Source organism: Peromyscus leucopus, chromosome 1 (assembly GCF_004664715.2).
Source record: "Peromyscus leucopus breed LL Stock chromosome 1, UCI_PerLeu_2.1, whole genome shotgun sequence".
NCBI classification, from domain to species: domain Eukaryota; kingdom Metazoa; phylum Chordata; class Mammalia; order Rodentia; family Cricetidae; genus Peromyscus; species Peromyscus leucopus.
The window spans coordinates 103,988,817-104,011,430 of record NC_051063.1 but is presented as its reverse complement, the minus strand read 5'-3'; the positions used below and the strand labels follow the sequence as shown (position 1 = coordinate 104,011,430).

The window sequence follows — 22,614 nt, the reverse complement described above, 5'->3', positions numbered from 1 at the left end:
AGTCTGATTGGCTCCTGGATGTGGGACCACAGGCCTAGCCCTGGTTCCCTTAGGAAACACAGTGGCTACCACAGAACTAGGCCTGTGTCCTCTGAAATCTGCATGCAGTGGTCCAAAGAAAACCCCTGGGGGTAAGACAGTGTGGTCTCTATCCACACAGGTGCTGCATTCTCTGGTCTCTAGAGCAGCTGCAGGTGAGGGGGAATCTAGGGGGACTCTAGTCCATGATGAAAACAGCCCTGACCCCAACCACAGGTCAACAGTCAAGGCCTCCACATCATGGCGTGCGTCTGTGTCTCCAGGTCTCGGCACAGCGCTCAGCTTCTCTGGAGGAAGGGTCTGCCTGTAACCTGGGAGGTGGCTCTGCCTGAGCAGTGTTAGAAAGAGACAACAGGTTCAGGCCTGCAAGGAAGACCCGGGACAGCCCATAAGTGGAAGTCACTGAGGCGCAGAGGGACTCCAGGCACATTAACTGTAGTATGAAGACAGAATGTGGGAGGTGGGCATCTTGCGCTATTCCGGGCAGACTGAGGCTGAACTATGCAACGCAGAATGATTATGTGGGTCCTGCTCTGTGAGGGCTCTTGAGGTCACTTGAGGGCGCTCTGGAGGTAAGCTGTATAAAAAGACTGCTTATAAACCAGCTACATAGGGGGCTGCGGTGAATCCCTGGAGCTCAGGAATTCCAGGTCATCTGAGCAACATCTTAATACAACAAAACGCACAGAGAGCAACTGGGGATGCCTGGCCTCTAATGGCAGAGAGGGGACAGTGGAGATGTAGGAGGCGGATGAGGTGGATGGCGGACGAGGTGGATGGGGAGACCGTCCTCACAGGAACCTCCTATCCTTGAGGTCGAGTGAAGCCTGTCACCTGTGTCTATTCCTGCCTAAACCCCGGAGCTGGCCCCATACACTTTCTTGCATTCTAGGGGACCCTCCCTGACTAGGGGTCACACAGTCCTAGCTACACAGCACCTGCTTTTAAGAATCAGTCATTGGACAGGTGTGGCACCTGCCTGTAATCCCAGCACTTTGGAGATGGAAACAAGAAGGTAAAGAGTTAGAGGTCAGCTTCAACTACATGGCAAATTGGAGGCCACCTTTGGTTCCCTTTTAACCAACAACGCCCACACCCCCTCCGCTCCCACTTCCCACAAGAAAGAACCAGTTGTTGATTTTCAGGAATTTTGCAGAGAGACTGCCACTGTGTTGGTAATTTGAAATGTTACTTTTGCCCCGCAACAATTGGCCATGCCATAAATAAAGGCCCCCTCCCGGTTCAGTTAAATAGATGACATTTACTTGCACCCCAAGAACTAGAACCCTACTTGACTCTTCTCCATGCTTGGCACAGTACAATGTAGAGACAAGTGACTTAAAAGCAGGGTTGCCCTGGGGATCTGAAGAGGGATCCCTGGAGGCTCCTGGGAGGCAGTAGCTGGAAGGCAAACGGCGGGGATAACAGGCCTTTGTGTAGGTGACGGATGCTTCCCAGGCCATGCCCTGTCCTCCGACCATGCGGCGAAGCACAGCCCAAAGTTACGTTACGTATAAGTTACGGTTTCCACCCAGCTCCCAGCCCGGGGAAGCCTCCGGATGGATCTGAAACCAGTTCTCAGGTGCTTGTCTCTTGGCCTGAGGGTCTTCCTCCCAGCCGAGTCCACTGTAGAGCCCAGGTCCATCCCAGGGGACCATGGGAACTCAGCGCTGCTTACCCACAAGAGTCCTCCAGTCACTTGTGAGCTCACTCCTAGTCCAGGTAGCTAGCCCAGACTCCGCTGTGTCTTCTCTGGGCTTGCTTCTCTCTCGGATTTAGGAGGCTGAACCCCAGCCTGCCTAAACCCCAACCTTGGCAGGAATGGCAGCTGTCTGTATGGGAGTCAGGTGTCACTGCCTTTCTTAAAATACGATTTCCCAACTCAGACATACAAATGACCGGGGACTTTGGGGTCCTGTTGCTCTTGGGACCACAGGGTGAGTATGCCCAGCCCCTGCCAAATGAGAATTGCTGACGATCCGTGGGAGGACATCAGCCCATTTGAACAAGCCTTGGTCCCCTACAGCTTCCCCACATGAACGAGCACATGCCTGAGGGGCTCTGACCTATAGTCGAATGTCCTTAGTCTCGTTCCCAGCGGGTGTGGACTCTGTCCGTCTTGAGTCATCACTGCTGATCGACACATCTTTCCTCACGGTGTCAGTTCTGTGAGACCTGTGCAGGCCCAGCCTGCGACGAGCCTGGGGGTTGGGGGTGGGCTCTGTGGGTGGTTTGGCATCTCGGGCAAAACGGACAAGTCTCTGCCCTGCCAGGAAGTAGAGCACAGGGTCAAGGCAACTGTTGGCGCTGGCCAAGGGCCGGGTGATCTTGTACGCCATGTTGATGGCATTGAGGGTGTGGCAACTGAGGTCCAGCGACCGGAAGGAGTAGTAGAGGGTGCGGGTGACGTGGAAAGGCAGGAAGCAGAGGGCAAAGACGGCCAGCACCAGGGCAATGGTGCGCACAGACTTGCGCTTGGCCCGAGGCAGGCCTCCCGTGGTCCCATAAGCCGGTTTGAGCAGCCTTCGGGCCATGAGCACGTAACAGACCAGGATGACAGAAAAGGGCACAGCAAACAGCAGACTCAGCATGACGGAGCTGTAGGCCACAAAATGGCTGAAGAGCTCTCGGGCCGAGGTGTCGTGGCAGGTGATGCGGGTCCCCCGGACACTGGTGGTGACAAAGTAGAGCACAGGTGCCTGGCAGGCCAGCACCAGAACCCACACCACCGCAGCCACACGGCGGGCGTAGCGGGCCCGGCCCCAGCGCAGCGAGTGCAGAGGGCGCAGGACACCCAGGCACCGGTGCACGCTGATGCAGGTGAGGAAGAGGATGCTGCAGTAGAGGTTGGTGTAGAAGAGGAAACGCACCAGCTTGCAGAGCATCGTGCTGAATGGCCAGTGGTCACCCTGGGCGTAGTAGTACACCAGCAGCGGCAGGGAGGCTGCGTAGAGAGAGTCCGAAACGGCCAGGTGAAACATGTACGTGGTGGACGCGTTCCAGGTCTTGAGGCGGCACAGGAAGATGTAGAGAGCCACGACGTTCAGGCACAGTCCGAGCACGCAGACCACGCCGTAGGACACCGGCAGCAGCACGTACTTGAAGTCCTCGTTGAAGCGGCACTTGTAGCCCAGTTCATCCCCCTCCCAGGTGCCATTGATGGTGCTGTTCCAGGGGTCCAGGTCTGCCGCCATGGCCCTGCGGGAGAAAGGGAGGTGTGAGAGGAAGCCATCAGGACTGATGCTCAGAGGGGCCGTCCCCTCGTTAGGATTCGCCTAGGACAGGAGGTATAGCCTGGTGACAGAACACTTGCTTAGCATGCAGGAGGCCCTGGGTTCGTACCCCAGTAACACACAGACTCAAGACTTGCCTAAGCCAGATGTGGTGGCACACTCCTGTAATCCTAACACTTGAGAGGCAGAGGCAGAATTGTGACTTCAAGACCTCCTTGGGCTGCATAGTCAGTGAGGGGTCAGCCTGGGCTACATAGTACATCCCTGTCTCAAAACCAACAAACAAAAACAACAGATCATCTACAAAACAAAACAAAAAACAAAGACAAAAAACAAAAACCCACTTGCTTACCCAAGTCAAAACTTTTATTGTCATGTGATCTGCACCTCTCCTGGACCCAGAGTCTCCTAAAGCCTCAGAAACTCGTTAGATCAATGAAAACCAGCATCACATGATTCTAACCTCACAGCAGGATGAGCAAAGATAGTCTGAGGGCTGACTCCCGCCGGTCAGCTGTTTTGTAAATGAAGCAGTATCGGAGCACAGCCACGCCCGTCGTCGAGTTGAGTGGGTGTCATCAAGGTCATGTGGACTTTAGAGTCTCAAATATTTACTCTAGAACCTGCCGACCCCTGCTCTAAACCCCTGGATCATAGAGTTCAAGATGGAGGACTCAGAGCCTTGGAACTGAGACCTGGAGGTTCCAGAGGAGTTGTGATATTTGATCACACGGTGTAAAGACATCTCTGTTTTACCTCACCTGCCTAAGGCACCTTTTGATTGGTTTAATAAAAAGCTGACTGGTCAATAGCTAGGCAGGAGAGGATTGGCAGGACTTCCCCAGAGAGAGAACTCAAAGGAAGAATGTGAGAGGCAGGGGATTCGCCCACGAGATGAGGAGGAAGTTGGATATATGGTATGGTAATGAACCATGCGGCAGAATGTAGATTAATATAAGTGGGTTAATTTAAGTTTTCTTTTTTTCTTTTTCTTTTTTCTTTTATTTTTTATTTTTTTATTTTTTTTTTGGCTTTTTGAGACAGGGTGTCTCTGTGTAGTTTTGGTTCCTGTCCTGGATCTTGCTCTGTAGCCCAGGCTGGCCTCCAACTCACAGAGATACACCTGGCTCTGCCTCCTAAGTGCTGGGATTAAAGGTGTACGCCACCACCACCCGGCTAATTTTAAGATTTTTTTTTAAATATATATATATATATATATATATATATATATATATATATATATATATATATTTTATTTTACAATACCATTCAATTCTACATATCAGCCATGGGTTCCCCTATTCTCCCCCCTCTCACCCCCTCCCCTTACCCCCAGCCTACCCTCCATTCCCACCTCCTCCAGGACAATAATTTTAAGTTTTAAGAGCTCGTTGGGAAACAAGCCTAAGCTAAGACCAAGCTTTCATAATTAATAAAAAGACTCTGTGTCATTATTCAGAAGTTGGCTGTCCAAACAAAGTCCGCTATACAAAGGGGTATAGGATTGTAGGAAGTAGCCTCAAGACTGGCCCTCTTCTGTACCCCAGTGCCACTGCCCACTGAGGCTTCTCTGGCCTGGGCATCCAGCATGCCTGGAGTCCTCACAGACTCCTAGCTTTTAAACTCATCCTCTATTCTCTGGGAGCTGGAAAATTTGCAAGGGTCTCCCTCTTCCATCATCCAGCTTCTTGTTTAACTTTCTTTTTAGATTTTTTTTGTGTGTGTGTGTCTGAGTGTTTCGCCTGTGTGTATATCTGTGCACCAAGTGTGTTCCTGGTGCTTGCAGAGGTCAGAAGAGTCACTCGAACTGAAGCTGTGGAGGTGCTTTGTGGGTGCTGGGAACAGAACCCCAGTCCTCTGCAAGAGCACCAAGTGCTCCTAACCACTGAGACATCTCTCCAACCCCTTGTTCGACTTTTTCTTCCCCCCAGATTTTCTATACAGAGTTTCTCCATGTAAACCTGACTGTCCTGGTTAGAGTTAGAGTTAGGCTGGCTTCGAACTCAGAGATATCCATTTTCCTCTGCTTACCCTGCCTCCCCCAACCCCAGTACTGGAATTAAAGGCATGCACCACCACCACCCGACCTCAACTTTTTTTTTTTAAGGTATTACTACTATGTTCTGGCACTCTCTAAATTTGTGTACAGCAATCCTGTTCTCCACCGTGAGGGGACAACCAGATGGAGCAGTGACCTTTCTGAAGAGTCCAGGGAAGTCTGGGGTTGCTTCTGGAAGGGGAAGGCATGAGGTTTCCTTGGTGGAACAAACAGCTCTTCAGGCCTCCCCAGGTACCTTTTGCAAAGATTGCCTTCTCACCCTCTTTGGGTCTTCTACTTTCTCCCCATTATTCACAAGACCTAAGCAGCCAGTGGACAATGAACGCCTGGAGGGCTGGCGGCCACCTTTCCTCCTCTCCGAATCCCATCCTGTGACCATTAAGAGCTCTTTCAGATTAGCGTGAGGAGACCCACATCTGCCATCCCAGCACTTGGGAGGCTGAGGCAGGAGAGTAGCAGGGGTTTGAAGCCAGCCTGGGCTACACAGAAGGACACTGTCTCAAAACAAACAGTTGGGGGAGCTGGTGAGATGACTCTGAGGGGAATAGGCACTTGCTGCCAAGACTGAGGTCAATCCAAGGTCAATCAGAGGACCCTAGGGGTTCTCCGACCTTCACAAGTGTGCTGTGTACATGCGCACGGCAGACATTCACAGACACACAAAATAAAAATAAGTGACATCACAAATACAAAGTAAGTGGATGAAAGAGAAAATAACAACTCTGCCTGGGCTAGAGTAGAAAAGTTTTGCCCCAAGGGGCCTAAGGCAAGACTTGGCCTAACTCTGAGGTAAGTAGTGGGTAATTTGCTTCCTTCCCCTTCATTTTCCTGAAATAATAACGTTGTATGGCTACAGAGAACAAGATTGTGTGGCTAAATCTTATCTTATTGAACAGGTTCAAAATAAGTAAAGAACCTTTTTATTTATTTATTTAATGTATATGAATGTTTTGCTTGCATGTATGTACATGCAACATGCGTGTGCCTAATGCCTGTAGAGATTAGAAGGTGGGTCAGAATCCCTGGAACTGGAGTTAAGGATGGTTGTGAGCCCCCAAGTGGGTGAAGGGTCCTCTGCAAGGGTAGCACTTCTTTTTTTTTTTTTTTTTTTTTTTTTGGTTTTTCAAGACAGGGTTTCTTTGTGTAGCTTTGCGCCTTTCCTGGAGCTCACTTGGTAGCCCAGGCTGGCCTCGAACTCACAAAGATCCGCCTGGCTCTGCCTCCCAAGTGCTGGGATTAAAGGCGTGCGCCACCACCGCCCGGCTAAGAGTAGCACTTCTTAACCACTGAGGCTTTCTCCAGCCAAGAAATATTAATTTAGCAACTTATGTGCGTGAGTTTGGAATATACGTGTATGGTCCTGCAGCCTGAATGAGGCATCCAGTTCCCTGGAACTGGAGTTACAAATGATTGTGAACCGCCAAGGGGGAATCAAACCTGGGTCCTCTGCAAGAAAACCGTTAAGCTATCTCTCCAGCTCCAAGAAATAGTAATTTTTTGTTTTGTTTTTGTTGTTTTTCGAGACAGGGTTTCTCTGTGTAGTTTTGGTGCCTGTCCTGGATCTCACTCTGTAGCCCAGGCTAGCCTTGAACTCACAGAGATCTGCCTAGCTCTACCTCCTGAGTGCTGGGATTAAAGGCGTGCGCCACCACCGTCCAGCCCAGAAATAGTAATTTTAACAGCAACAAAATGTTCTTAAACCGTGGTATTCCTCCCTTGGAGGCACTTTAGGGAATTCTTTTTTCATTTTTCCATAATCTACATTCTCTCTGTTTAAAGCAAAGCAGAACAATGACAATAACCACATCACTCTCAGCTGCAGGCAGGGAGCGGGCGCCCTGGACTGAAGGACCACAGCAGACTCTACATGAGAGTCCCAGGTGAGAAGCCCCCTCCCTCTCAGGTGTCAAATCCCCCACCTCGGAGAATGGTAGTTCCCAACCTCCCCTCAGGAGAAGACAGAGTGGCTTCTAACCTGTCACCGCGGTCACCTCTGCATGGCTGTGCTCTCCCTGCCCACCACTGGTCTCCACAACGAGACAGCATCAGCCTCTCCTTGCCTTCTCTCTAGCCAGCATCGCTAATTTCCTGCTGTTCCCAGCTGGTGGAATCTCTGACACTTAGAGGCAGGGTGGAAACTTCCTTGTTCCCAGAACCAAGAAGCTTCCCTTTCCACCTGTTTTAAGACATCCTGGCCTCTGCCCTCCAGGCCAGCTGAGAACCCTATCACAATGGCCCTGGTCCAGACTGACCTTGCCTGTCCTCTCCTCTGGGCTCAACTCCCTAACCTGTGAAGCCCATTTGCTGGTCCCTTAGCACCAGTTCCTGATCTCTTCTCCGCTGAGACCTCACCTCAGCTCCATGGAGACTGCTCTGCCTGACTTGGTCCCTGGCCCCCTCACACTGGCTGGCTCTGCTATGCCCCGTTCTGGCTGGCAGTGTCCCAAGAACGCCCAGTTTAATGGAGAAGTGAGCCTAGAGAGCCCTTCCAGGCCTCCTCACCTTCGTTCACACTGTACTGACTGTCCCAAAATCCTTTCCAGAGCGATCCTGTAAAGACTCATCCCACTCATTTCTCCAGGCTCTTTCTCAATGTCCCTTATCACTGAAACTTTCTCAGTCCACCAGTCCCTCAGGCCATTTCTCCAGCCGTATGGTGATTTGTCTTTCAGCCCCCACTCCAACACATTTCTAGGAAGGCTGGATCCACATGATAATTTTCTCTGTACCTACAGCCCAGCGAGAGGCCCAACCTGCAAGCAGTTGTTGGAAGAAAGAAAGGATGAATGAATGAATGAATGAACGAACGAACGAACGAACGAATGAATGAATGAAGAGTAAATGATGCATCAGAGGCTGTGGGAACCCAGAGGCGCTGAGCACACACATCATGGTGCTCAGCCCACCTAAGTCCTTCTCCTGCAGAGGGATGCTTAGGCTACCTCTTTTGTTCAGCACCGACAGGACCCAGAAGACCCCGCCCTGCCCTTCTATGCTGTAGCCAGGGAAACAGTCTGGGGTTGGTCAGCAGGCCAAGGCAACCCCATACTTTCCCTGGCCCCCTCTGGCTCAGTCTGAAGAGTGCCACGTTCTGCAGTCCCCTCTGCCACCCTTCCTGTTCAGTAGGGATCTGATTAGGTTTAAGAAGCTCCCACAGGGCAGCGTTCAGTCCCTGGTAAATACCTGGTTAAGCTATTTGTTTTGGTTTTACTGGAAGGGATTGGAAAAACTAGGCTCGACACTGAGGGCTGTCTGGCTGCAGAGCCTGAATTCAACAGAGCCTGGGATAGAGGAGCAGAGCAGGGTCCCTGCCTCGGACCCCACTGATGTCAGCAGAAGTCAGTGCAAACACATACAAAATGCCCAGCCTCCCAGCCAGTGACCCACCTCACACACCCGGACCTGATGAGCTCCTGCTCTTGGTGTGGCGAGGATGCTCAGTGTCTGCTCCGGTTCTTCACTCATAAACGCTCAGGCCTGGACCAGCTGCTGGGACTGAGGCAGGAAACAGGAAGAACAGGTTCCCAGGCCTGGGGCCGCGCCCAGCCTTCAGCATGTTTCAGGGCAAGCAGCTACCTGGAGGGCTCCTGCAGACACCCAGAGATGAAGACGCAAATGTGGACTCAGAATCTGCCAGCCAGGCCATGCTTGCTCGCTCTCTCCTGCAAATTGCCTCCTCGGCTTTAACTGTGGACTGTGGCCCCAAAGAAGCCAAGAGGAGACCCGGTGTGCTTGCCCTGGTCACAGTGCCCTCTGCACGCCCACACACCCTGCTATCTCCTGCTAGCTCATATGTTCCAGGAATGGGCTGTTCAGAGCCTCCTTCGCAGGCACCCCCTGTCACGGGAAGGAGACTTTGTGAAAGATCTCCCCTCATAGCTTCAGAGCTGAACCAAGTCTCCAGTGTCCCTTCCCTGGCCCTGATTCTGCACTCCAGCCCCACAGCAAGAAACCGTCAATACCCTCCTGGACGGGCACATAGTGCAGAGCAGGGCCAGCATACCTCTGCCAGGACAGGTGTCTAACTAGAGTCCTCTCCTCTTCCCTCCACATCTGGACATTCCTCCACAGCTGTTATAAACACACACACACACACACACACACACACACACACACACACACCACTTGAACACACACAGGTCCAAATGCACACAGACACCCCAAGCACACACTTTCACATTCATGTGCACATGCAGGAGACATATTGGCATGGTCTAGATGGGGCCGGCTACAGCCTCTGGAAGCTACCTCAGCTGAATTCCCATTTGACAGAGGAGGGGACTCCAGGACAGAGCTGAGCTGGACGCCCTCATGTACAGCAGACACAGGGAATTTGCTAGACAGAGGATAGCTGCCTCAGGGAAGGACCCCTCTGTATGGACAGGTCCCAGCACCCACCAGGAGCCTCCAGCACCCACGAGGAGCCTCCTGAAAAAAGTTTTTTTTTCTTTTTCTGAGAAAGAGTGTTATACATCTCAGGCTGAGCTCAAACTCACTATACAGCTGATGATAATTGGCTTTCTGATTCTTCTGCCCTTACCTCCTAAATGCTGGGATTATAGATGTGTACCACCATGCCTTGTTTATGTGGTGCTGGGGCTAGATAACCCAGGGCTTCTAGCATGCTGCCAAGTACTCTGCCAACTGAGCCACACACACACCCCTTTTCTTTGGTCCTGGGATTTGAACCCAGGAACTGAAGTCTGCTAGGCTAGTGCTCTACCACTGAGCTATGTTTCCAGCCCCCGAATATCTTTTCCCATCTGTTTACCTTCTCAGCCGTAGGGGAGTGGAGCCCTCAGGCTGGAGGTGCAGTGTAAAGATGGGGAGCTGGAGGAGACGGGTGGCTGCAGGATGTAGGACCAAGAGAGGGTGCACCTGGCCCTGGCATCTTAGGCTGACACAGTGTGGATTGCTATCTGGCTGTCTGCTCAAGAGTCTGGTGGCAAGATGAAAGAGCTCCCTTTTCACCCTGCCCCACCCAGGTGCGCTCCCCGAGGTCTGTCCTCAGGAGGTGCCTGACCAACCAGCTAAGGCAGAGCACACCACTTTCTCCAAGGGCCTCTACCATCCCCCTAGGTTCCTGTCTCTCAGTACTCCACCCCATCTGATGCCCACCACTCACCAAGTCCTACCAGTCCAACCAGTGGAGTTCCTTAGACATGCTTGTACATTCTTTGCACCAAAGTAGAGACCTAGGACTAAGCTTTCCCTTTGAACTGCTCACCATCCTCTTTGCTTCCGTCCTCGCCTCCCTCTGCCCTGTCCAGCCTTAGCTCTCCAGCCGCATGTCTTCTTAATGCCTACCCTTGAACACATGCCCTTGAGTTCAAACCCTCCCCGGCACTGTCAGGTAACAGCCAAGGTCCTCAGCCTTGCCCTCAAGGTCCTAGCTGAACTGGTCCCTGTCGTCTTCACCTTCTCCCTCATCCTCCTGTCTCAGTACGACTGAAGCAGTCTCATGGTGCCATCTCCCTCAGTGACAACTTCCCTTATCATCTACCATCAGCCTGGTGGTGAGAAGTGAGCATTTTCTGTACCCTTTTTTTTTTTTTTTTAATGTTAGGTGGCTTCATAAGCTGCTTCATTTTTAATCTGGAGGTTCCAACAGGCTAAAATAACCTCCTCAGGGCCGCAAAACTAGAAAATAGCACAGAGCTCTGCTGTGCCCTTGCCCACTACCTCCTACCCTGCCTTGCCAAGCCCAGATGCCATCCCCAGGGAGCTCCCTGGCCAAATCTTTGACCCCCACCCCCACCCCCAAGCCCTCCAGCAGAGGAGGTCTGCTGACTCCAGCCTGGTTCCTTCTCACTAGTCCCAGGCTAGTAAGTCTAAAGCCAAGAGGAGGAAGCAGAGCTGTTTCTAAGCTGGCAGTGGACTTTCTTGGGTGGTTGGACGACATTCCAGCTCCTCTACCAGGGTGGCTCTGGAATGTGCCACCTGCTAGGCTGGTGGACCCTGTCCAGCTTGGCAGGAAAGAGTATTATCACACCCCAGAGACCCCCGCTACCTACCTGCCTCTGCAGGAAGAGATTTTGAGAGGGGAACTGAGGATCTGGGCTTAGAACAGCATCAAGACGGAGGAGAGAGCACAGGGTGGGTGGGGAATCTGTTCTGTCCTTCCCGGCTGTTGGATGGACAGGGCTGTCAATCTCACAGCCTGCATGTCAATCTCCTCTTAACAGAACAGAACTTGCTTGTGAGCAAAATCTTCACACACACACATTACACAATAATCAGAGAGGAGGCTGCCATGTAGGGTAGAGACAGGAGGGATGGGGTGCCCCCAAAAGATGAGAGGGGCAAATAGTCCTGCAGGAGTTATGGGCGAGGCTACAGTGGCAGAGTACAGCCAGGCTAACACAAGATCAGCACCTCACACTCCCAGACCCAATCCTCAGGAGGAGGGAGGTCCAGAGCCCTCCCAGATTTGTCCCCGGGTGACTCTGAGATTACATTCTCCCCGAATCTCAAGACGTTCCCTGTCAAGGTCAGGGAGGCACACCCAGAAGCAGACAATGACAACTCAGGGTGATCAGGGCTGAAGGAAGCTGAGGAGGCCCTGCTGGGAAAGGAGGCAGTGTGGTGGGGAGGCCCCCACTGGGGAAGGTTTCCTGGAGAAGAGGGCACCTGACTTGTGGTTAGAAAGATGAGTAGGCATCAGGTGGGTGGGAAGAAGGGAGAGCGCAGATCTGGGCAAGGTGACCTGAACTGCTGAGCACCCCGTGGTTTGAGCAGACAGGGCAATCCAGGCAGCGCAGGATTAGGAGCCTACAAGTCACTGCCTGTCCCCTCCCAAATGTCCTCCAAGGTGTTAGAGGATAGCAGGTCTCTCAGCTGTGCCTGGTGTGTTACACCAAGAGCACTGAGCACCAGGCCTAGCCAGGGGCCCCAGCTCAGGGGTGACACCTGATGGTATCAGATGGTGCTTTCGGGGTGTGAGACCTCCATTCTGTGCTCTGCGTCACTTTCCCTAAGACTCCCAAGAGCTCAGCTGTGGGAGCACTCGCTGAGGCAGAGGAGCACTGAGGCTCCACAGAGCACAGAGCTGAGACTCTAAGGAGAAAGGGACGACCTAGCCAGGGCAGGACTCCAAATTACTGATTCTATCTGGCCCAGCTCAGCGGAGTGCAGTACAGGGCTCCAGAGATGGACTAATGGGCTCAGAACCACAAGGTCCAGGACTCCATCCCCACCAAGCACACCCGAGTGCCTCCAGCGAGACCCAAGAAGCAAGAACCCTGGGTTCAGGCTCCAGCTTGGAGCCTGGGATGCTGTGCATCTGGGTCTGATCAGGTCCAGTTCCTGACGATGAGCTCTCCACGGGTCAGACTGGAAGAGTCACAGATCCATGGTGCAGCTCATGAAGAACGAGTAAGACCAGGGTGCCATGCAGGTGGGAGCTCACGGGGAGCAGGATGTGCACAGTCCTGACTTGCAGGCGCTAGCTTCCCGTCACGGCAGGAAAAGGCTGAATTCTAGGGTCCTACAACACTTCTCATCATCTGGGTCCCCAGCAGAGAGAGAGAGAGGTCATGGTCCAAGCTGTGATCATTGGGGAGGGGCAGGAAGCATAAGAGATGGGAGAATCCAGGTTCTCATCACAGGATACACAGGAGGCTGTGGGACAGACCGTCTCCTCTGAGCACGTTTGAAATATTCCCAGGTCAGTGCCTCTCCGAGTCTAATCCCAGGAGTGCCGGAGTCCCATGCTGTTCCTTTAGTTCACCTGCCAAAGCAGGTGCGGTGTCCGAAGTTCTGTTTCTTGTGGCTCCAAAAAGCCTTGGCTAAGATTCTCAGAACCCCGGGAGTTTGTGCTTAGAGTACCACAATCGTAACTCACAGTCCTCCGAGCGCCAAAGCTCCAGCAAGCACCTGTCAGTGTCTCCAAATGCGTGGTTCAGAGGATGAACTCTGCCAGACCCTCTGAGGAGTGTCCAGTCAAGCTTTGGGAAAAGACCCAGGGATGGATAGGTCATCTTGGAAGATCCAACCATATCCAAAGGGAACCCAGGGACAGGGAACTCAGGGGTCACAGAGACAAGGACAACTTGACCTTGGGGAGGTGGTCAGTGGAAGCTTCCCCAAGGAGCTGCCCTTAATAGATAACCTGGGGTTGTCAAGCGGATGGAGATAGGGAGGGCGGATACCCCAGCTAAGACTCAGTGGGTGAGGGTACAGGCTATTGAGGAAGTGCCAGGAAATCGCGTGTGACTGGCTTGGAGGGTTAGGTGGCATGGAATGTGTGGGGGACAAGGAATTCATATGAAAGGGCTCAAATGCCAGGCTGAGAGCTTGTTCTCCCACTTAAAAAGGGAAGGCGTTTTCAGAGCTGACCCTTACAAAGATGGTACCACGTGGAAAGCAGTTAGCGCCAGGGAGTTTGGAGGGTGGGCGACCGCGGAGGAGACTGCACACATAATGGTACAGGCAGAAGAGCAAGCAGTTAGCGCCAGGGGGTTTGGAGGGTGGGCGACCTCGGAGGAGACTGCACACATAATGGTACAGGCAGAAGAGCTAGTGTCTTGCTCCGGGACTCCCTGTGAGCCTCCTTCCTGACCCAGGTCCAGGCCTGGACAAGTCTCTCTAACACAATGAACTGGAGGTCAGGCGCACTCTCCAGGAGGCTGTATCCGTCCAAGCTGGAGGGAGCCCAGTGCCTAGGCCTCTCTTCTGCAGCCACAGTGACAGGACCCCAAATGGAGGATCGTGTTGGGTCCAGCAAAGTCTAGGATGCCTCTCTCTGCATCGGGGAATCCTGCCACTCATTCTGTAGCAAGACTGAAGTAGGCCTCAGGGTCTGGCTGGCCGGGAGATGGAAGAGTTTCTCTCTCTCTCTCTCTCTCTCTCTCTCTCTCTCTCTCTCTCTCTCTCTCTCTCTCTGTCTCTGTCTGTATCTCTCTCTCTCTCTCTCTCTTCTCTCTCTCTCTCTCTCTCTCTCTCTCTCTCTCCCCACTGAAGGGCTGGGATGTAGTTCAGTTGATAGAATGCTTACCTAGAATGCAAGAAGCCCTTGGTTTGATTGCCAGCACAAAATAAAACAGGTCCATGCCTACAAGTCTAGCATTCTTCAAGAGGTGGAGGCAGGAGGATTAGAAGTTAATGATGTTCTATAGGCTGAGTTCAAGGCCAGTCTAGGCTGCATACACACACACTCTGTCTTAAGGGTGTAGGTGTGTGTTGCGTGGGGTGGGGGTGGGAGGATGGACCCACTATGGTGGCTTTTCACGAAACAAGGTCTTTTTCTTCTGAATATCCACTGCACCTGGTCGCTCATTTCCAAAATACTTCCTGGCACTTGCTACGTGCCCCATCTGTGCCAGGTGGTGGGGCAGAATGAGAAGGCAGCCATGGCCCGGCTTCATAACACAACTAACTGGCTTCTCTAGAGATTAAGGAGAGTCCTGCGGCCAGGTTCTTCCCATCAGGCCCCACTGGTGGTTAGGAACCCAAGGGCATCTCAGCGGGAAAGTATGGGTTAAAGGGTGCACAGACAGGCCCAGGGAAGGCAGTCAGGGGAGAGAGGAGATCCCATCAGAGGACACTTCTTACTCAGAGGGTCAGCAAGGTCTTCCTGGTCTTATGAGCAGACCTGGGGATAATGGTAGTTAACCCAGAAACAGCTGGGTAATTAGGCCACAAGAAAGCCCCAAAGAAAGGCTCCTGGGGGCAGTCAGGCATGGTGGTATACGCCTTTAATCCCAGAGCTTCAGAGTTAGGTTACCGGCAGATTTCTGTGAGTTCGAGATCAGCCTGGTCCACGTAGTGAGTTCCAGGCCAGCCAGGGCTACACAGTGAGAACCTGGTATTCAAGTTCCCTTCAGCCTAAAAACAAGTGTCATAGCCTCATCCTGAAGCTTTGGTCCTGAATGGGAAGGGCCTCAGCTGGGGCAGGTAGGCAGGAGTCCCAGGTTTTATCTGGCTTAGTGACCTTGGACAAGACATTCTCTATTTTCTCATCTACAAAATAAAGGTAATCGTTCTTTTCTCATGGAGCCTTTAGAAGGAGAAAATGAGGAATTTTTGTAAACTGTAATAAGTAACAATTCAACGACATTCCAATAAGGAGCATAAGCACTTGTCAATAAAATGAAAGAAAGATTTCAGTCATGAAACTAAAGTTCTCATGGTGTCACCCATGAGGCCTTGGTGATGTCCTCACGATTTCAACTGGTTCATGCGGAGTGTGGGCAAGAGGGGTACTGGAAACGCTACAATCTCACTCTGTATGCTAGGCAGCCATTTTTGAGGATTGCTCAGAATGCCGACCTTTCCATCTCCTCAAAACCCAGGAGACTCTGAAACATGGAGAAGAGTGGCAGGCCTCTATGGCAGGGCTTGCCTCCATCCCTCATGCTGGACCGAACTGGCACTGGCTGCCGGTTCAGACTCTCCTTCCTCCCGCTCCCGCTCCCAGATAACTGACACTTCCCTGAGGCCCCACCTGATCTTCAAAAGCTGTTATTCCAAACTTGATCCAAATCCAAAACAAGGCTGCCCACCCACGGACTCTGGAGATGCCTTTCTGAGAACAGAAGTCACCGAGCCCTGTAAATCCCCAAACTGGAAAAGCTAGTTCGCAGTTCCCAGCAGGATCTACACTTGGGTCTAGCTCCTGGAGATTCAACACACACACACACACACACACACACACACACACACACACACACACAACGACGAGGTGGGCACTGTCTTTCTTTTAACTGACCCTTCCTACAGCACCACCTGCCAGGTTAAAAGTTTCCAGAAAGATTAAAGTCTTAACTGTCCTTACATGAAACTGCACCACCACCACCCCTCCAACGCCGCCGCCACTGCCTTCCCTATCTCACCTACACCTCCCCTTCCTCCCCCCCCTCCCGCCAAAGCGGGCCACCCAGAGTGACTAGGGGTGGGAGGAACGCAAGTACAAGAACTCTCAGGATTCCCGGGGCTCTGTCCACAGACTTATCCTCAGGGGTACACACACAGACAAATTCAAGTTCAGCCACTCACACCCCAGGGGTGTGCGCATTCCCCCACTAACGCACAGATTTCCCTAGTACGCTGGTAAACACACCAGGGTGTCACTCACCAAGATCCACGCTCCAGAGGAGACAAAGTTCAGCAGCACCGGCAGCCGGCTCTCACCGTCCAGTTTTGCTCAGTACTAGAGCTGGGAGCCGGGGCCCGCGGGACAGAGTCACGTAATGGGCTCTCCTGCCCGGCCCTGCTGAGTCGACTGGCGCGCCAGTCCCCAGGCCGCACCCGGTGGCGACCTCTCCCGGCGTCCGTTCCCCTCTAGGCTGCCCCCCTCACCTCCGCGATGCGCTGGTCCCCTCCGGGAGCCACAGCCGCGGTTCCTGGTCCCCAAGTCCCATGCCCAGTCGCGCAGGGTCCCACGTGCCTGGAAGAGCCGCGGTCCCCGCCCCACCCAGCCTGGCTCTGTACCCCATGGCCGGGCGGCAAGCAGGAGGGCGGGGCGGACGCTGGAGCCGTCCGTCCGGGACAGATGCCTCCAGTCTGTCACCCGCTTGGGGACGCGGCCTGGCTGTACCGCCCCGCAGGGTCAGCGTGTCCGCAACGGGTGTTGCGCAGGGAGGGGAGGGAGGCGACCGTCCTGGCTGGGCAGAGGCCACCTGCCTCGCTCACCGGATCAGAGGGGAGGTTTTACAAGGTTTGCTTGGTGCTAGCGTGGCTCCTGTCGCGGCCCACCGATGGACCTCTATGCTAACCCGCAGCCTCCCCTCCGCTGCCTCCCCTCCGCCGCCTCCCCTCCGCCGCCGCCCTAGCCCATCTCACTTCCGGATGGACCTGCTCCAGACTGCCCGGTACCGGGAAGGGTCTTTACCCCTTTCAGCACCTCCATCTGCTTTCGCTCTCTCTTCACTTCGCCAATAGGTTCCCGAAGTTCCTGTTCAGTTTGGTCTCTAATCTTGTACTGCCTCAATTCTTCTCTGCCCTGCCCTGAAGACCGTCTCTGGTCATGAACCCTATTTATGGCCCAGTCCTAGTTTGAGCGCAAAAGGGCAAGGACCACATCAGCCATCTCTCAACTGCCGTCCTATGAATGGATGGATGCACGAGGGTCTGCACTCTCCGATTTCTGGTTCAGGAGTCTGGAGTGTAAGCTCTAGGCCAGCTTTAGTACCGACAGTCCCACTCAAGGACTCATTTTCTGTGAAATGGAGCCGGCAATTCTCCTGATCGTACTTTCACTGTCCATCCTCGGAGTCTGGCCACGTTTAGAACAGGCGTTTTCCTATGGCCGGGGAGCTTGCTCTCTGCCCTAGGGCTGTAGGCCTTGCTAGCTGTGTATCAGCTGACCAGAGCCTTGCTCCCAGCCCCCGGAGGGGCCCAGAGGGGTGTTGGCTGCAGCCTTGTCCAGAGTGACCAGAGTGACAGCCTTGTCCGGAGTGGACACACAGAGCTGTGTGGCTGGTTGAGCCTCTCTGCAGCCTCCTGGGGCCTTCACTTAGGAGACACGGAGGCAGCTTGTCTAAGCTCTCTGCTGACTGCGGGAGCTGGTACAAGCAGCTTCCAGAGAGCTGGGTATCTCTACAGCCACACTTGCGGCTTTAGGATCCTAGTGCCCAGGGAAGCGTTTTTGGTTATTGAAGCCCCAGCTGATCTGTTTTCCTGGTCTCCCTGTTCCTGTCGCTTCCCTGGGACCCAGGGTTGATCCCAGCCTCTGGAAGACCCACAGCGTGGCCAGTGGCCAGTCTTGGACTTTGCACTTGCTGTCACCCAATTCCTGATTTTACAGCCAAAGAAACGACATCCCTGAGGTACATGACATCTGAGCTTTCATGTCAGGTGACCTAGTAATGCCTGAGGAACAGGTGGAAGGTTCAGAGGACCTCACAGCCTCCTCGTATCAGACTCAAGTCTTCCTTCACCTTTTCTGTGACCACGTTCTGAGTCCAGTCTCTCTCTTTCTCTGTGGTTTCTTTATTTTTTTGTTTTGTTTTTGTTTAGCTAGGTTCTCCCTGTGTAGGCCAGGCTGTCACAGTCCTGCTCACAGTCACAGGAGTCCTCCTGCCTCAGCCTCTTGAGTGCTGGTATTGTAGGTACATGCTACCAAGCCTGGCTCTCGGTCTGCTTTTCTGAGCAATGTGTTAAATAGTCCTTACTTGCTGTTTGGACTCAGTGTCTTTATTTAAGGTCTTGCCCATCATCCTGCGCCGCTCAGAAAAGCCTGGGAGGCGAGGTTCCCTGACACTTCCCCAAGTCAGATTTTGTGGATCCCCGAATCCAGCAGACTCCCCCCCCAGCACTGCTCCCCTTACCATCTTACTCCATCCAGAGCGCCTTTGCTTTCATATTTTTACTTACACACGACTCGAGACTTTATGACGGAAAAGAATTTAGAAGCTCTATTGATCCAGTCAGGAAATTGAAGCCCAGTGAGTCACAGTAAGTACCATAGGATGGGGAGAATGGCATTGAGGGCGTCTCCCTGGACCTCGCAGCCAAAGCAGACTAATGGTAAAGCTCAGGCACTGTAATGGTCCCCATGAGGTGTAAGGAAGCCAGCCACAGGGCAACTGCATTAGCAGCAGCAGTTCAGGAGGGGATGGGCAAAGCCCCGGCCGGCTCCCCCAGCCCACCTCGCGTTAGAAGGCTTCCTGTCTCTCCAGCCCTGAGCAAGCACTTGCCTCCTGGCAGGCATCCTCCTCTTCCCTCTCTGACTTCTCTCATCTCCCTGAGAAAACCTTCTGCTCTGAGAATCTACAGTGGGGGGTGTTGGGGAGGGGAAGTCCCTGCCTGGCCTAGCCTCCAACCCTCCGACGCTGTCTTTGATAGAATGGTGCCTCTGCCTCCCCTCCCCGACGCGTCCTGCTTCACACACTCTTGGGGGCTTCCACCGCCTTAAGGCAGCATTTTCCCAGCCTCCACTCCCTGTCTTTCCCTCTCTGCCTCCCCTCCCACCTCCACTTAGCTAGGCAGTCTAAAGTCCTTACCCTCACTCACCTCCTGGGGTCCCGGCCACACCCTCTGCCCCTGGTGTTTCTCTCTGCTTGGCCTCCTTCCTCTCAACTCCCAAACACTGATCTTCTAGGACCTCCTCCAGATACTGAACCTCCCAAACACTGATCTTCTAGGACCTCCTCCAGATGCTGAACCGCTCAGCACACTGTCACTAACCTCCGCCCCCTACCACGGGGATCTATTTGTAGGTGGGGCCCAGTCCATCCTACACACAGCTGGATGTCCCTGTCACATGATCTGTCTCCAGGACTCTTCTCTGTGCTGGTTACTGTGCTAAGGTATCTTGATCCTCCCGGGGACCCAGTGAGTCTGGTGTTACCATTCCCGGGGCATATTTAGGGAAACTGAGGCTCATGCAGTAAGTATGTTGTACTTACTGTACATGCTGGGGGAAGACCTGAACAGAGTTCTTGGATCATGGCTGGGCCCTGGTGTTGGGGCTCACCCCGGCAGCTCCCCTATGTAGAGATGGGCTGTCCAGCTTGTTTCCTGGCTCCTGGAGACAGCTGCCGAGAGCCTAAATGGTCTTTTCTCCCACCCTTATTCTTTCTCTCCCTCCCTCCTCCTTCGGAACTGGAACTGGGCTCCTCAAGTTTCCCTGATCAGGGCCAGGGCTTGAAAGGCAAATGAATCCTGGAAGCTCTGGCTGTTGGCATGCCAGGAGGCAGGCACTCCAGAGAGGCAGCCCTGAGAAACAGGAAGCCTTGGCCAAGGACCCTTTCACCTCCCCAAAGCAAGATCAGCTGCCTAATTTGTAAGACCTTGTACAAAATGAACATGTGGACCCTGTGTTTAAAAAATTATTAAGAATTTTTAAGATGGTGACAGAAGTATTAAGTACTGGGCCAGACGTGATGGCACTATCTTTTTTTTTTTTTAAATATATTTTTATTTTTATGTGCATTTGTGTTTTTGCCATGGGTGTCGAGGTGCCCTGAAACTGGAGTTACAGACAGGTGTGAGCTGCCATATGGGTGCTGGGAATTGAACTCAGGTCCTCTGGAAGAAGAGTCAGTGCTCTTAACCCCTAAGCCATCTCTCCAGCCCCCGGCACCTATCTTTAATCAGCAGGCAGAGGCAGGTGGATCTCTGTGGGTTGGAGGCCAGCCTGGTTTACATAGTGGGTTCCAGAGCAGCCAGGGCTACATAATAGAGAGACCCTCTCAATATAGACAGGCACTAATGGCTGGGCAGTGGTGGCGCACGCCTTTAATCCCAGTACTCGGAAGGCAGAGCCAGGTGGATCTCTGTGAGTTCGAAGCCAGCCTGGGCTACCAAGCGAGTTCCAGGAAAGGCACAAAGCTACACAGAGAAACCCTGTCTCGAAAAACCAAACTAAATAAATAAATAAACAAACAAACAAACAGGCACTAATGGTACAGCTCTTACACCTAGGAAGCCAGCCCTGCCCTCAGGCCTTTCTTTCCTCATCTATTAAATGGGCTAATGGCAGCCATCTAGCCAGGCAAGGTGAGGGAGAGGAGGAGACAGGACCCGCATGAGGGTTGAATAGGGGTCTTCATAGACATCACTTTTTTTTTTTTTTTTTTTTTTTTTTGTTTTTCGAGACAGTTTTCTGTGTAGCTTTGCGCTTTCTGGAACTCACTTGGTAGCCAGGTGCTCAAACTCACAGAGATCGCCTGGCTGCTGAGTGCTGGGATTAAAGGCGTGCGCCACCACCGCCCGGCAACATCACTTTTTAATGTGTGTGTAAAGGTGCACATGGAGAGATGGACACATGTGTATGCACACACATTGAGGCCTAAGAACACCCCAGGGTTCATCCTCAGGGTTCCTGCCCACCTCTTTTGAGACAGGGTCTCCCACTGACCTGGAGCTCACCTGTTAGGCTGCATTGGCCAGCCAGTGAGCCCAACAGATCTTCCTGTCTCTGCCTCACCAGCGCTGAGATTACAAGTGTGTGTCACCATGTCCAGCATATTCGCATGGATTCCGGGGATCCAATTCAGGTCCTCATGCTTGCTAGACAAACACTGTATGAACTGAACTTCCTCCACCCTACACACACACACACACACACACACACACACACACACACACACACACACACACAACCCAACCTACATTTTGGTAGATGAATTCTTGACAAGAATTTGCTTCTTTTTAAAAATGTATTTTATTTGGTGTGTGTGGATGTTTTGACTCCATATATGTCTGTCTAGCACATGTGTACCTGGTGCCTGTGGATGTCAGAAGACAGCATCAGAGGCCCTGGGACTTGAGTTAGATGGTCGTAAGCTGCTATGCGGGTTCTAAGAAGCAAACCTGGGTCTTCTGAAAGAGTATCAAGTACTTTTAATACTGAGCCTCTTGATTTTTTTTATTTAAAAAAAAAAAAAGCTTTTTAGTTTTAGGGGTGTGTGTGTGTGTGTGTGTGTGTGTGTGTGTGACACACGCACATTCCTGCACTAAAAGGCAGTGTCTTCAGAGGCCAGAAGAAGGTATCAGATGCCCTAGAGCTAGCGTTACAGGTGGTTATGAAACAGCTGATGTAGATCCTGGGAACCAAACTCAGGACCTCTGGAAAAGCAGCAAGTTTTCATAACCACTGAGCCATCTCTCCAGCCCCATGAATTTTATTCTCCTTTTCAAGCACTCAACCTGGGTCAGAGAAGTAAGTCACTTTATCAGTGCTGTACAGAGATGCAGTGTAGAAATCCAAGATCAGAGAGGCGGAGAGGAGGCTGTGGGATTGATAGAGAGGCACGCAGAGATGGAGGAGACAAAGACAGCCATTGTACAGACACAAGGACCTGACCATAGAAGCCTCATGGGGGTTGGGCTTAAATCACCGATGGAGCATAGTGGAGCTGTACATGGTAATCAGGGAGCTGCCGGGAGCTACCTCCTGGCCCCTCCCCGGTTGGGATGGGGGTGATGGGTGGCATGCAGAAGCCAGAAAATGGTAAGGAGAATCAGCTCTGGGGCTGGGCCCCTAACACCCTGTTCAGGCCCCTAGACCCGCAGTCTTCCACTAGCGCAGATGCCCCAGCTCCTCTCTGGCAGTGCGCCCCATGCTACTCACTGCGGGGTCTCCTATCTCATTAAGGGCAGTGCCAATCTCATAATCTGGCTTTTGTATTCCCCATCACCCCAAAGCATACAAAACGTAATCCCTTCGTGCTCCCTTCAAAGCCTTCTGTGGTTTTTCCTTGACGCCCTTCCACAGTCGCCTGCCCCATTCCTCATCAGCCTCCCACACCACCGTCCCGTGGGACATCCCACCACGGTCCACACCTCAGTCCTTTTACACACACGGCCTTGTGCCTGTGTGTGCTTCTCCTGTCCTGA

General features: G+C 52.8%; 1 protein-coding gene across 6 annotated transcripts; it reads right to left on the bottom strand.

The window, feature by feature from the left end:
• Positions 1-1,173: 1,173 nt before the first annotated feature.
• P2ry2 (purinergic receptor P2Y2) lies at positions 1,174-19,385 on the bottom strand. 6 transcript variants are annotated; one of them, XM_028877554.2, is made up of 3 exons: positions 19,285-19,385; positions 8,719-8,918; positions 1,174-3,237 (listed from the first exon to the last, which is right to left on the bottom strand). In XM_028877554.2, exon 3 carries the CDS (start codon positions 3,231-3,233, stop codon positions 2,106-2,108), a length of 1,128 nt encoding a protein of 375 aa, XP_028733387.1. In that variant the 5' UTR covers positions 3,234-3,237; positions 8,719-8,918; positions 19,285-19,385; the 3' UTR covers positions 1,174-2,105. The 6 variants fall into 6 exon arrangements, with proteins under 6 accessions (XP_028733387.1, XP_028733388.1, XP_028733389.1 ...); XM_028877555.2 differs by lacking the exon at positions 19,285-19,385 and adding an exon at positions 16,406-16,795 and having other exon boundaries at positions 8,728-8,918; XM_028877556.2 differs by lacking the exon at positions 19,285-19,385 and adding an exon at positions 16,406-16,795 and having other exon boundaries at positions 8,734-8,918.
• Between the last annotated feature and the right edge of the window lie 3,229 nt (positions 19,386-22,614).

What these genes read in the sequence shown, in the direction of transcription:
- P2ry2 (XM_028877554.2), bottom strand. Translation starts at nt 3,233, where the DNA reads ATGGCGGCAGACCTGGACCCCTGGAACAGCACCATCAATGGCACCTGG.